Here is a 14,501-nt window from a genome sequence, read left to right as displayed (position 1 = left end):
AGGCTACCACACTCTGTGTCTCAGTATCAACTTGGATTCTGTGTCCATGGCCCTCAACATATTAGATTACTCCACTCTTCCTAAGGTAAAGTTACCAGAGCAATAGGATAGTTGCCTTTGGAGAAGTACTAGGGGATTCATTAATGCATACTTTGGTGTTACATGGTACTTCCTGGAGGACCTAGCTTCTCTTTCAATCAAATGGTCTAAAATCAAATCATTCTAAGTTTGAAAACTAGCTCAGGTCTGAAAACTAAAGAATCACTTTTTTTTCCCCTCTAACTGGAATAGCTGCCTTCAGCCTCCTGAACATTCATCCTCAATTTCTCCCAGTTCTAACAGATTGAACAACACCCTCGTACGCTGCCCATCAATTTGCCTCTAAGGACATCCTACTGTATTAACCATCTAAATATCATTCTATAGGTCAGCGCCCCCCAGGCAGCCATTCCCATTCCAACCCTGTGCTAATTATAATTGTCCCCACCTTGCTTTTGATGGCTAAGCATCAGCACTTGGCCTCTGTTTTGGGCTCCCATCATCCCCACTGCTCTCATGGAGCTTAGCTCTGTACGCTATTTGCTACTTTCACCTGAGGCCTATAAGGGACAGCCACCATGACTGACAGTGCTTTCCCTAGGCCATATTGGAGCCTGAGGCAAAAAGAAAAATCAGGGGGCACCTGTGTGGCTCAGTGGGTTAAAGCCTCTGCTTTTGGCTCAGGTCATGATCCCAGGATCCTGGGATTGAGCCCCACATCAGGCTCCCTGCAAAGCAGGGAGCCCGCTTCCTCCTCTCTCTATGCCTGCCTCTCTACCTACTTGTGATCTCTGTCAAATGAATAAATAAAATCTTAAAAAAAAAAAAAAAAGGAAAAATCAGTAATATTGATCCTGCCTTTATTTAAGATTTTATCTTGTTGATATGGATTTTTCTGCACTAATTTCAATTTTTAAAAATATATTTAAAGATTATATTGGTTACAAAGCTTTTTGGTCCCCTCTTTAGTTTTGCACCCAAGGCAAGTACCTCATTCACTTCACCCTAGCCTCAGTCCTATTCAGGGGTGCTGGTGCTTCTCTCACATTCCTTATAGCTTTAGGAAACAGAGTATCCTCTGAGCCTCCCCATGGAACATAATTGCCTGCTTAGTTTTTTAGCAGTGAATATTTATTGAATATTTAGCACTGACTATTTATTTTAGCATAGCCACTTATTGACTCCTTTGATCACCCCTTCTTCCACCATCCTCCACAGTAGTCCTGTCGTTCCTGCCACTCAGTATGGGCTATTGCTTTCTCTGAGGTTTCTTTTTTTAAGATTGTATTTATTGATTTGACAGAGAGAGATCACAAGGAGGCAGAGAGGCAGAGAGAGAGGGGGAAGCAGACTCCCCACTGAGCAGAGAGTCCTATGCGGGGCTTGATCCCAGGACCCTGAGATCATGACCTGAGCCAAAGGCAGAGGCTTAACCCACTGAGCCATCCAGGTGCCCCCACCTTTTTTTTAATAAAAGAATTTTCTCTGAGTTTCTAAGAGCATCCTAGTAGAGTGTTAGCACTGCCTTCACAGATTCTTGCCAGGGTCCTTCATATCATGAGATAGTGCTTTCATAGTGACAAACCCTCCCTATCCAATGTTGTTCTGCTACCACCAATGTTCTGGTGTCCAGGAAGGAACATAAGGAAAGTTCCTGAGTGGGACATCTGTTGTCTTGTAAGTCAGAGGTCTCTGTATGTTCTTCAAGCAATGAGGGAGTACTAGCTTTTTAACAAAACAATTAGGCCACTTCTGTAAGCCTAGAGCACTCAGGAAAATCTAGGATTTCAAGATTCTTGAGTGCACTGACCCAGATGTCCTTGTCCTATTTCTTAGGACTGCAATCCTTCCCAATCAGGGCCCTCACTTTGTTTAAGAAATATGCTGAGGATGAAAATTCTGTCCACTTTTGGAGATCTGCTTCTCAGTATTAAGTCTTAAACCTAATTATCAGCTTTTTTTTTTTTTTTTTGCTCTCTACCTGCAGCCAACGAGACTCTTTATATACCACCAAGAATGCCCTCCAGCTTTTATTTTTAACCTTTAATAAGCGATTAGTCACTCTTAACCTTTCAGTGGCTTTCCTCCAATATCTCAGTCGAATCTATTTGTGCTTCTTACCAACAATGGGAGGGTCCTCATTGCCAGGCAGACTGTAAGTGATTCAGAGCTAAAAGTCCTATTTTATTTATTTTTTTTTTTAAAGATTTTATTTATTTATCAGAGAGAGAGGGGGAGAGAGCGAGCACAGGCAGACAGAATGGCAGGCAGAGGCAGAGGGAGAAGCAGGCTCCCTGCTGAGCAAGGAGCCCGATGTGGGACTCGATCCCAGGACGCTGGGATCATGACCTGAGCCGAAGGCAGCTGCTTAATCAACTGAGCCACCCAGGCGTCCCGTAAAAGTCCTATTTTAGAGTCTGCTTTCTTGGATCACAGGTTGGGTTCCCTATAGGGAGCTTTGGAGATGGGATGGTCCTTGAGAGTTGTCCTAAATTGAGGCAAGGGAGTTGGGCCTTTCTAGTCCCATATCAACAAGATTTTGGATATGAACTTCCCCAGGAAGAGGGCATGACCTTGGGAGAAGTAGCTCTCTTTTAACTATGAGCAAAACCCAGAGAGGGATGCATCAGAGAGCTGCTACAGAATTCTCAACGGTTCCAGTTATGAGGGGAGAAAGACAGGCAACTGAGCAATCCACCATAACTTCCACTACAATGTACAAAAGTGTCTTCCATCAGATGACAATGACGCAGACAGACAGAGGATAACACTATCCCCTAAGGATATGATACTCAAAGTTTGAGCTTTCACCAAAATGTGGGTAAGTAATGGTCTGAAAGCATTAGGGAGGAGTGAAAGACACAATGGTCCTATTCTCTTGAAGTACATAGTTAGTACATAGATAGTACATGGGTTAGCAAGTGCCCCTTCCAAAATTCTCAAATGTTTTTTCTCTCTTGGAATGGTGACTAATTTAAAATAACTTTTAGGGGCACCTGGGTGGCTCAGTGGGTTAAAGCCTCTGCCTTCGGCTCAGGTCATGATCCCAGGGTCCTGGGACCCAGCCCCACATCAGGCTCTCTGCTCAGTGGGAGCCTGCTTCCTCCTCTCTGCCTGCTTGTGATATCTCTCTGTCAAATACATAAATTAAAAAAAAAATCTTAAAAAAAATACATTTTTAAAAATAAATAAATAAATAAATAAATAAATAAAATTACTTTTAAAGCCTCTTTTTCTAATTCACGGCAGCTTACCAATGGTTATACATCTCCAGGAGTCTCCTGTGTGGAAGTTAGCAAGGGCGGGGGCACCTGCATGTGCTCAGTTCTGAAATCTTTCTCTCCCACTAATGCACTTATTCTCAAATTATAACAGCACTCAAATCCTCTGAGCAGCTTTAAAAAATATATATTGTATTTATTTGAAAGAGAGCATGAGCAGGGGCTCGAGGGTGTTGAGGGGGAGACAGAGGGAGAGGGAGAAGCAGACTCCCTGCTGAACAGGGAGCCTGATGTGGGGCTCCATCCCGGGACCTCCTTGAGATCATGTCCTGAGCCCAAGGCAGATGCTTAACCAACTGAGCTACCTAGGAGTCCCCTGTCCCCCCAGCCCCCACCCCTGTGCTGAGAAGCTTGGAAAGTATCGGTTGTGACACCAAACTTCAGAGTGATGTAGCAGATTTCAGGTGGAGCCGAAGAGCTGATAATTCTTTCCAGGTGGCCTACTACCACTCATTGAGAAACACTACATAGCCAAGCCTCTTTTCTTTTTTCTTTTTCGTTTTTTCAACTTATTTATTTTTGAAGATCTTATTTATTTATTTGACAGACAGAGATCACAAGTAGGCAGAGAGGCAGGCAGAGAGGGAGAGAGGAGGAAACAGTCTCCCTGCTGAGCGGAGTGCCAGATGCGGGCTCGATCCCAGGACTCTGGGATCATGACCTGAGCCAGAGTCAAAGCCTCTTTTCTTATCTACATCTGAATTCTGGGAGAAGAGAGACAGATCTCCAGTATACCAATGATTGGAAAAAAGAAATAAATGTAGCCAAGTGTTAACACCTGTCACCCACTCCCACTTTTAGATAAAATGTGCCTATGTGAGAAAAAAATAAGCAGCCTCCATATGAGAGGGAAAATACAGGAAAGCTTCACGGGGAAGCCAAGATGCAGTTAATTCTCTTGTTCTCAACCCTATACAACACCTCCTATACTCTCCTGAAATAAAAATCATAGCCAATATGTCCTGGTCACACAGATAATTTTGAAAAATATTAATAAAATACCCTAACTGAAATATAAAAGAAGTGAAAAAAGGTACTTATATTAAAAGATGTATTGAGAAGGGAAGCTTATGAATCACAGATTACAGGTTCCAGAAGGCTTAAATGAAAAATTTAAGAGGGAAAATCAGCTGAGAAGGAACACTGAGGTGTATAATGAGGATATAGGAGAGGATGATTACTAGACAGGATTTTAACTCAGACAGTGAGCAAGGGTAATAAGTAGGGATATCTTGCTATTAGACTGTCACCATAAATGGTCCCACGGATCCTCAGGTGAGTAAGAAGGGGTTAAGTGGGGCACTAAGATCATGATGGCCTATAGAAGGAGCAACAAATTTGGGGCGCCTGGGTGGCTCAGTCAGTTATGCCTCTGCCTTCGGCTCAGGTCATGATCCCAGGTCCTGGGACCGAGGCCCACATCGAGCCCCGCATCAGGCTCTCTGCTCAACGGGGAGCCTGCTTCCTTGCCTCTGCCTGTCTCTCTACCTGCTTGTGATCTGTGTCAAAAAATGGATAAAATCTTTAAAAAAAAAAAAAAAGGAACAGCAAACTCCGGCCCATGGGCCGTATCTGGCAGGCATTCTTTTAAGTTGGTAGTAAAATACGTAGAACAATACACCATTTGAACCATTGTAATGTGTGCAGTTCAGGTGCACTAAGGACAAACTTTTGTGCAACTTTCACCACTATCTTTATCCAGACTTTTTTTTATCACCTCAAACAGAAACTCTGTAAGCATTAAGCAGCAACTTCCCCTTCTCTCCAGCTCCTGGTAATACCTAACCTTCTTTCTGTCTCTATGAATTGGCCTTTTCAAGACATTTCATATAAGTGGAATTATACAATATTTGTCCTTTTGTGTCTGGCTTATTTCACTTGGCATAACACGTTCAAGGTCCATCCAGGTTGTAGCATATACCAGAACTTCATTCCTGTTTAAGGCTAAGTAATTTTGTGTTTTATGTATTTACCACATTTTGTTTATCTACTCATCCACCAATGAATGCTTAGGTCATTTCCACCAATTGGATATTGTGAATAATGCTGTAGTGAACACAGCTTATAAATATGTTTGAGTCTTCGCATTAAGTAATTCTTTTGGAGTGCCTTCTTAGCACAGCAGGCACCCATCAGTCTCATAAATAATTCTTTTGGGTATGTCTATACCTAGGAGTGGGATTGCTGAGTAATACGATAATTCTATGTTTAGCTTTTTGAGGAACCACCAAACTGTTTTCCGCAGAAGCTAAACTATTTTACATTCCCATTAGCAGTGTATGAGGAATCCAATTTCTCCACATCCTCATCAACACTTACGTTCTGTGTATCACTTTTCATAGCCATCCTAGGAGGTTTGAAGTGGTATTTCTTTGTAATTTTGATTTGCATTTCCCTATTGGCTAAGGACTTTGAGCATCTTTTCAAATACCTCTTGGTCATTTGTACATCTTTTAGAGAAATGTCTATCCAATAGACATTTTCTAATGTTTTATTTTTTTTTTAATAATCTCTACGCCTCGTGTGGGGCCCAAACTCATGCCTGGAGATCAAGACTCACATGCTCTATGAACTGAACCAGCCGGGCATCCAGCCTTTGCCCATTCTTAAGTTGAGGTGATTTTTGTTTTTCTTGTTAAATTCTAGGAAATCTTATATATTCTGGATCTTAATTCGTTATCAGATATACTATTTGCAAATATCTTCTTCCATTCTATATGTGAAATAATAGAACATTTATTCATTGGTCTGTGCCTCCAGTTCCCAGCACAGATCTCCTAAAATCCTTGTAAATTCCTAAGTGATAAAAACACTAGGAATATCTCTTGTTCTAATATTTGGTCTTTGATCCTGTCCCTGACACATGGCTCCTAAAACCCCTGAGAATTCCTAAGTGATTAAAAGCAATATGAGCATCTTTTGTTCCAGTGAGGAGACTCTGATGGGCTCCTATACAGAGGCTGGTCCCCAGAAAGACCAAACCATAATTAGAAGCTTGGAATTTTTAGCCGCACTCCAACTTGTCCAAAGAGGGAGAGGGGCCAGAAATGGAGTTAATAATTGATCATTCCCGTGTGAGGAAACTCTATCAAATCCCAAGAGTACAGGGTTCAGAGTTTCCAGGCTAGAGAACACATCCACACTGAGCAGGTAACACATCCCAACTCCACAGGACAGAAGTTCCTGCACTTGGGACACACCTACACCTTGCCCTACATATCTCTTCATCTGGCAGCTTCTCCGTATCCTTTATCATATCCTTTAATAAACTGGTAAGCCTTAAACTCAGAAGGATTGTAGGATCTCTGATTTCCAGCCAAATGAGACAGAAGTTGTGGGTAACCCAGCGGTGGACTACTTGCAAGTGGCATCTGAAATGGGATGGGGACAGTCTTGTGGGACTTAACCTGTAGGATCTGACACTATCTCCAGGTAGAGACAGTGTTGGAACTGAGTTCAATGGTAATAACACCCAGCTGGTATTGCCCAGAATTACTTGGTGTGGGAAAAATTTTCATATATTTGGTAACCAGAAGTGAAGTGTTTTGTGTGAGTAGTAAAGCAGACACACAGGAGTTTTTCTAATTCACAATGGGTTGACTTCTTACTCAGTTGACAGTATCCTTTGATGCACAAAATTTTTAATTTTGATGAAGTCCAAGTTTTTTCTTTTGTTGTTTGTGCATTTGGTGTCCTATTAAACAAATCCAATGTTTTGTTGACAAATCCAATGTCATGGGTAGTGTAGTTTTGCTTCCGAAAAAGAGTATGTTACAAATTATTCAAAATTATCCTCCCTCCCCCTCCCTCTCGCAGGGTACCTGGGTGGCTCGGTCAGTTAAGCATCTGCCTTCAGCTCAGGTCATGATCCCACGGTCCTGGGATCAAGACCTGCATCAGGCTCCCTGCTCATTAAGGGAGTCTGCTTCTCCCTTTCCCTCTGCCCCTACTCAGTGCTTTCTTTCTTGCTCACTCTCTCAAATAATAAAATATTTTTTTAAAGTATCTCCTCAAAGATACAAAAAGTAAAAACATCTCCTCACCTGTCTTATTGCTCAAAGGTTAAGAGTGTTTTATATATTCAGATTATTATGTATACACAAAGCACATTCCATATACATATTTTCTAATTTTTAAACCGGAGATTCCTAAAGCGAAGACTGTTTAAGAAGGTGGGTGTTGGCAAAAATTACAGATTTTTGCTTCCAAAAGAGAAGGAAAGAATTCAAGCATAAAATGCTAATGTGAATAAATACGGAGCTTCCTGATAAAACTTGACTTTAACAAAAAGGCCAAAAGATGAAAGAAGGCCTACATCAATCAATCAATCAGGAACCTCTGGGTTGGTTAAAACATGTGGCCCCTAGGGAGAGTGGCTCACTCAGAAAGCATGGAAGCTCTGGTTCCCCTTCCCTCATATCTTGCCCTGTGCATTGCTTCCATCTGCGTGTTCCGGAGATATCCTTTCATAATGAACTGATAATCTAAGGATGTACTGAGTAGAGATGCTGGGGAATGTGCAATATGCCCGAAGAACTTCAGCAGGGCGTTATTACAGCAGGACGATCGCATCTACATATATCTATCTTGTTAACAGATCATAAAGGCTGTACTGATGGTTTGAGATAAACTGATCTTGCCCTGAGCACCCTTCAGTTAAACATCAGATTCCTCTTTTTTTTCCCCTTCAGATTCCTCTTTTTTTTTTTTTTTAAAGATTTTATTTATTTATTTGACAGAGAGAGAAATCACAAGTAGGCGGAGAGTCAGGCAGAGAGAGAGAGAGAAGCAGGCTCCCGCTGAGCAAAGAGCCCGATGCGGGGCTCGATCCCAGGACACTGAGATCATGACCTGAGCCGAAGGCAGTGGCTTAATCCACTGAGCCACCCAGGCGCCCCTCAGATTCCTCTTTTATAGGTTTTCTTGTCTTTTGAAGATTCTTGAAAAAGTGAGAGGATATGAAGATCTGTTACTAGAAAAACAAAAACAAAAAAGGCATACTCAGCCAGAAATCGGAGTTCTCTAAGATTCAGTAATATAGAGATGGACAATCATACAGAACTCAGTAATGTGCATTTTTTGACAGATTTTATTTATTTAACAGAAAGAGAGAGAGAGAGACAGAACAGAAGCAGGGGGAGTGGGAGAGGGAGAAGAGGCTCCCACCTGAGCAGGAAGCCTAGTGAGGGACTCGATCCCAGGACCCTGGTATCGTGACCTGAGGCAAAGGCAGACACTGAACCAACTGAGCCACCCTGTTGTCCTGAATATTTGTAGTTTGCTCTCTCTCTCTCATTTTAAAAAAAATCTTTAAAAAATAAATTAAAAATACAAATTACCAATTTTAAGTACTGCCAGCTATAATAATTTTGACTAGCTATTTTTGTTTTTTTCTTTATTTTCTTTCTTTCTTTCTTTCTTTATTTGACAGACAGAGATCACAAGTAGGTGGAGAGGCAGGCAGAGAGAGGAGGAAGCAGGCTCCCCGCTGAGCAGAGAGCCCGACTCGGGGCTCGATCCCAGGACCCCAGGATCATGACCCGAGCCGAAGGCAGAGGCCTCAACCCACTGAGCCATCCAGGCGCCCCTGTTTTTTTCTTTTCCTATAACTATTTTACTGTGCTTTGAATCTCCAGACCATTTTCCCGCATTTGGGTAAAATGTTTAGCATGTTGTAAACTTATTAACTTATAAAAAGAGTATGAGATTTCTTGAGTGGAAAAAAAAAAAAGCAAAAGAAATTTTAAAGTGGTAAAAACCTGTAAAAATATTCTGAGAAAGGCTAAAATCTCAATGACCTGACACTTAAACAAAATGCTTGTTTTGTTTGAAACAAGAATAATGAAACTGGTTTTGTTACCTGAGGGAGACGGCTCAATATAACAGAAGACAAAGTGCACTCTCCAATTCATTTTCTTTTCTGTTAAGAAAAATAATCCCAAAAGTAAAAGGAAAAAATATGAGAGAAATGGGCTTAACTGGAAATGAATTGAATAACTGATAGCGCCTAGTGAGGGCAGGTGTCCTGGTCTAAACCAACATCCCAGTTGCCAACAGAACTTGCTAATGTAACAAAAGCACCTTTATTTTTTTCTTTTTTTTAAGATTTTATTTATTTGAGAGAGAGGCAGTGAGAGAGAGCATGAGTGAGGAGAAGGTCAGAGGGAGAAGCAGACTCCCCGTGGAGCTGGGAGCCCGGTGCGGGACTTGATCCTGAGACTCCCGGATCATGACCCGAGCCAAAAGCAGTTGTCCAACCAACTGAGCCACCCAGGCATCCCACAAAAGCACCTTTAACTGCAGTCTCAACAAAATGTGCTGCCTGTGGAGGACACAAGAGTTGAAAGATCTGAACCTCATACCATATGCAAACTGACTAAGGAAATAGTATTGCACGCCAAAAAGAGAAGACAGGAGAATAGAAACTATGTTTCAGGTTTTTAAAATAATAATCTTAATGTAAAATATCTTGTTTTCACATATTATAGAAATACCACAGAAATCCTAGTATTTCAGCTTTTTTAGCAGTTCAGTGCTGAGAGGAAGACACATAGAAACAATTATAATACAAAGTGGTTAGAATAAATATATTTGTGGGATTTTAGGACTGTACAGAAATATCAAACCATGCTATCTATAGCTATATATAATTCCCAGGGTGAGATTTTTTGGGTGGGGTAACATTGGATCAGTTTCATAGGATGAAGGAGAATTAGCCAGGTGAACGGGAGTAGAGATAGACGAATAGGAAAGAGGACCCTCTAGGAAAAGAGGACAGTTTAGGCAACAAACACTAGTGTCTATAGAAGAAATTCTGTGACTAGATGCCACAGTGTGTAGCAGGGAGTTGCAAAAGAGGAATTCTAGGATTGGATAAGAGGCTGGTTATGTTACCAGGGAGACCCATTTTCTTGATAAATTCTGAATCCTGAACTAAAAATGTCTGAATCTGGAAAGCTGAGATGAGCCCCTAAACTCTGTTGTTATCCTTTGTGGGCCTTTCCTGGGTAGTCAATTATCCTCTTTTCTCTTGTTCACATTTCTATCTCAAGTTTTGAGTTCTCACTGACTCTAATTGAGCTGTTTAAAAAAAATATAGAGTTCTAATATTTTAGTATTACAAAGTTGCTGCTTCCTCTTTCAAGAACTCATAGAGTACAAAGCAGCATTCTGATGCAAGGTCAGAAGACAAGTGTTCCCTTGCGGGCTGTGCTGCTTTCTAGTTTGTGCAAGTTACTTATTTTTAAACCTGTTTCCTACGTTCGTAGTGTGTGAAGGACTGGATCAAAAGGGCTACATTGCACCCCTCAGATGTACACATATCAACCCACATTTCCTCCTCGGCTACCTAAAACCCAGCTCTGTGGGGCTTGAGAGTAGGGAGGTGTTACCTCTATGCTTCTTAGACACTGGCACCAGCCAAGCAGTGGCCTCCACTCAGAGATCTAGGTCGCAGCATTTTGGGACTAAGTTTCTATGTTCTGATAACCCCAAATTCCTCCTTGTTCCCTCAGCAGGAGGGGAGTGTGCAGAAAAGTCAGGCCTGCCTGCTAGTCTTTGAAAGGCTTGCTTACAAGTTTGGCCTTTGGCTGGCATTTGGAGACCTGTATTTCGGGTAAGTTTTCACCATTTCCAGAACTGATAAGACTTGCTGTTCTTAAACTGTACAAGCAATATGGTTTATGCTGAGCATAAATTTTCCTGGAGTCTGGAATTTGAGTACATGACAGAGAATGCTTATATGATCAGCCCTCAATAAAAACCCTGGACACTGAGTCTCTAATGAGCTTATCTGGTTGGTGGCATTTCACATGTGGTGAGAATTGTCATAAGAATTAAGCATGTCCTGTTTGATTTTATTTCACAGATAAAGGACGCTTGGAAGTTTTACCCAGTTCCCCCAGATATCCCACATGCTCCTTTTCCCTTTAGTCATTTTGCTTAATATCCTTTTGCTGTAATAAATTATAGCTGTCAATACAACTATATGTTGAATCCCTTGAGTCTTCTCAGCAAATCATCAAAACTACCAATGGTCCTTGGGACATGCGATGATACCTACTACTTTCTTATATCAGTATCCACTTTTCATCACCATGGTTCTGCAATCCCTGTTTAACAACATTCTTTTATTAAATATTATATTTATACATATATATATAACAAAATGTCTCAAACATACATTAAAATTAGATATATTATAAACTCGCCATCATCCAGATCAATAATTATCAACAAATGATCAACTTTGTTTTATCCACTCTATTTTTACACTCTCCATTGGATAATTATAAAGCATATCACAGACATCTTATTTCGCTTGTCAAAGCTTCAGTATAAATCTTTACTTAAGTAGAGATTTCACTTGCATTTCTTAGTCTTGTATATGTCTTTTTATATTTAGTTTGTTCAAAATAAATTTTTTAAAATGCCTCTTAAATCTTTTAAACCTAATCAATATGGATGGTAGCCACACTTATGGTAAACACAGCATAATGTATAAACTTATCCAATCACTGTTGTGCACCTGAAGCTAATGTAACATTGTGTATCAGTAACACTGAAAGGAAGAAAAAAAGGGGGCACTTGGGTGGCTCAGTCTGCTCAGCCTCTGAGACTCTTGGTTTCAGCTCAGGCCATGATCTCAGGATCGTGAGCCCATGTGGGGTTCTGAGCTGGGAGTGGATTCTGCTTAAAATTCCCTTTCTCCTTCTGCCTCTCCCCTTCTCCCTCTCTTAAAAAAAAAATAAATAAATAAAATAAACTTTGCCTCCTTTCTCCTTTTTTTTTTTTTTTTTTTTTTTTTTAAGAGAGAGAGCATGAGTAAGGGTGAGGGAAGAGGGATAGAAAGAAATCCCAAGCAGACTCCATGCTCAGTCCACAATAGCCCAATGTGGGGCTTGATTCCATGGCCTCAAGACTATGGCCTGAACCAAAATCAAGAGTCAGATAATCAATCAACTAAGCTACCCAGGTGCCCCATCATTCCTCCTTTGGTATTTGACATTTGTTGAAGAAATTGGGTCATTCTAAAAGATTTCCAATATTATTTGGGAGATTGAATCTTCTTGGTGTCATTTACCTTGTTCTTCTATCCCCTGTTTAAAATGGCTTATCTAAAAGCTTGACTAGATTTAGATTCAATTATTTTGGCAAGAATATTTAACATAGTATTGTGTCAAATATATTCTTGACAGCATAGTTGGTTTGGTCTCTAAGAGACTGCCTCTCACAGATCTCTGCTGAGTTTTCATTTACTACCAATATTTCCATGTTGATAGCTCTTTTAACCCCCAATTTATGGAAGCGCTGTCATCTACTGAAACTGAGCCAGAGTTTATTATCACCTTTAAGCTTATGACATTATTTCCTTTGCTAAGAAGTCAAATGAGTACCATGCACTGTCACCTGTTACAAAGATTGTTTCGTTTGCCTTAAAAAACCTTTTTTATTGGAAACTATATTCAGTTAGGTGACCCAATTTAGTAGGTATTTTCATATGTCTTGGAAGAGTTGAATGAGAAAATGTCTGACAAATTTAATAAAAGGCCTTACATTAAGTACATAAGCATATCATGTATTGTACAGAAAAATTAGGTTTAATAGGCCTTCTAGTTAACAATACCAATAGTTTGAAATAGAACTTAGTAGGCGGCAGCGGTGTAATTTTCTAGACAACTGGTTTTTGAGCAGGAGAGTAATATGATAAAAATGTGTTTTAAGGAAGACATTACTGGAAATACTTAAGAAGAGCATGCATTCTGTACTTGAAGGTTATCTAATATAGAATTGTTTATATGCAGCTACGTAATCACCTCGATCAACAGGTACATCCTGTTATACTGAAAAGCGTTTGACAAACTTTGTAGCTGGTGATTTCAACTCACTCCCTAAAGCATGACTGCAATGAACAATGCAAGAGTAGAAAAACAAAAAAAACAACCACAAAAAAACCCAAATTTCCTATATCAATATTTGTATCACCTCCCCAAATAATCATACATATACACATTAGCTGGAATATTTCTGTTAATGTAAATTAGATCAAGTCACTGTTCTGACCTCTAAACTTGCATGACTTCCCTTCACACTTAGAATAAAATCCAAAGTTGGTACCATGGCCTCCCAAGCGCTACGATAAAGCCCTCACTACCTCTGACCTCATGTTCTACCTCTCTCCTCCTATGACTCAAAGACCGCGCTCTTCGTAAAACAGGGTCAGACTGTTTCTGTTTGGGGCCTTTGCACTTGGTATTCCACCAGAAGTTCTTTTCTCCCCAAATACTCATAGAGTCCCTCACTTCATTTAGGCCTTTGCTCAGTATCACCTCCTCAGAGGCCCATCTGACCACCCCACACAGATTAGCACCCTCCCTGACCCCTCTCCACCTCATTACCCCGCTTTTTCTTTTCTGTGACAGGTGCCCAGCAGTTGTTGGCTCTATCCAGTCAACCCTCTCACGGACTCCTCACAACTGTGTTCAGTAGGCAGTACTGATAGTCGGTTTATAGAAAACGTACAATGGTAGAATAAGGACCTGGGAACAAAGGGGAGGAGAAAAGGACGTCAGGATTTCATGACTTGATTCCTGAAATGGGTAAATTAAAGCAAAGTCGTCGGGTGTGTCCGGACTATGGGGAACCCACACTGCCCACGAACACCAATTGGAATGTTGGCCACACAAAAAGGCAGGCAAAGAGAACGGAGTCTCTTCCCTAAGGACATGACCTCACGTTACCCTCGCAACAACCCCCTGGGTGAGCGCCGGGCCTGTGTTAGACAATCATTAAACAGCGAGACTCCGGAGTCGGACTTCGCAGCCAGGAGCGAGGGCGGTCCGGCTCGGCACTCACCGGTTTGGACAGTTACGTAATTAACACCCAGAACCTCGAGCTTCCTCCCACCCCTGGGCTGGGCTCTCGTGCCGAGCCTCGCCACCACAAACAGCAGCCAAGAGAACGGGGTCGGTTGGTGAATCCGGGAACGAGTCCCAGCGCGGGAGGTGGGGAGGGCGCTCACCGCGCGTCTCGCGAAAAAGGCGCCTGAGCGCGCGGCTGCAACGAGCGGCCAGCCCCGCAGAGGGGTGTGTCCGAGCGGCCCTGCGCTCCCTCTGATTGGCCAGGAGGATGACGACAGCGTTTACAGTAGGCCTTACAGGAAGTGGGAGCTTGCGTCAGCTT

At 41.5% G+C, this 14,501-nt stretch overlaps 1 protein-coding gene and 1 long non-coding RNA gene across 2 annotated transcripts in view; both read right to left on the bottom strand.

Annotated features, from left to right (window-relative positions):
* SF3B1 (splicing factor 3b subunit 1) overlaps positions 1-9,235 on the bottom strand; it is a 55,975-nt gene extending 46,740 nt beyond the window's left edge. The window contains 1 exon segment of the mRNA XM_082689015.1: positions 9,181-9,235. Coding sequence (XP_082545141.1) covers positions 9,181-9,232 — 52 coding nt within the window. The 5' untranslated portion in view covers positions 9,233-9,235.
* A 414-nt stretch (positions 9,236-9,649) lies between these two features.
* On the bottom strand, positions 9,650-14,384 carry LOC309843534. The gene is made up of 3 exons (XR_014300189.1): positions 14,072-14,384; positions 13,718-13,858; positions 9,650-11,431 (listed from the first exon to the last, which is right to left on the bottom strand). It is a non-coding gene; the product is annotated as an uncharacterized lncRNA (long non-coding RNA).
* Positions 14,385-14,501: the final 117 nt, after the last annotated feature.

Source organism: Mustela nivalis (assembly GCF_964662115.1).
Source record: "Mustela nivalis genome assembly, chromosome: 11".
NCBI classification, from domain to species: Eukaryota; Metazoa; Chordata; class Mammalia; order Carnivora; family Mustelidae; genus Mustela; species Mustela nivalis.
The sequence above is the reverse complement of the archived record's forward strand: the minus strand, read 5'-3'. Positions and strand labels throughout refer to the sequence as shown.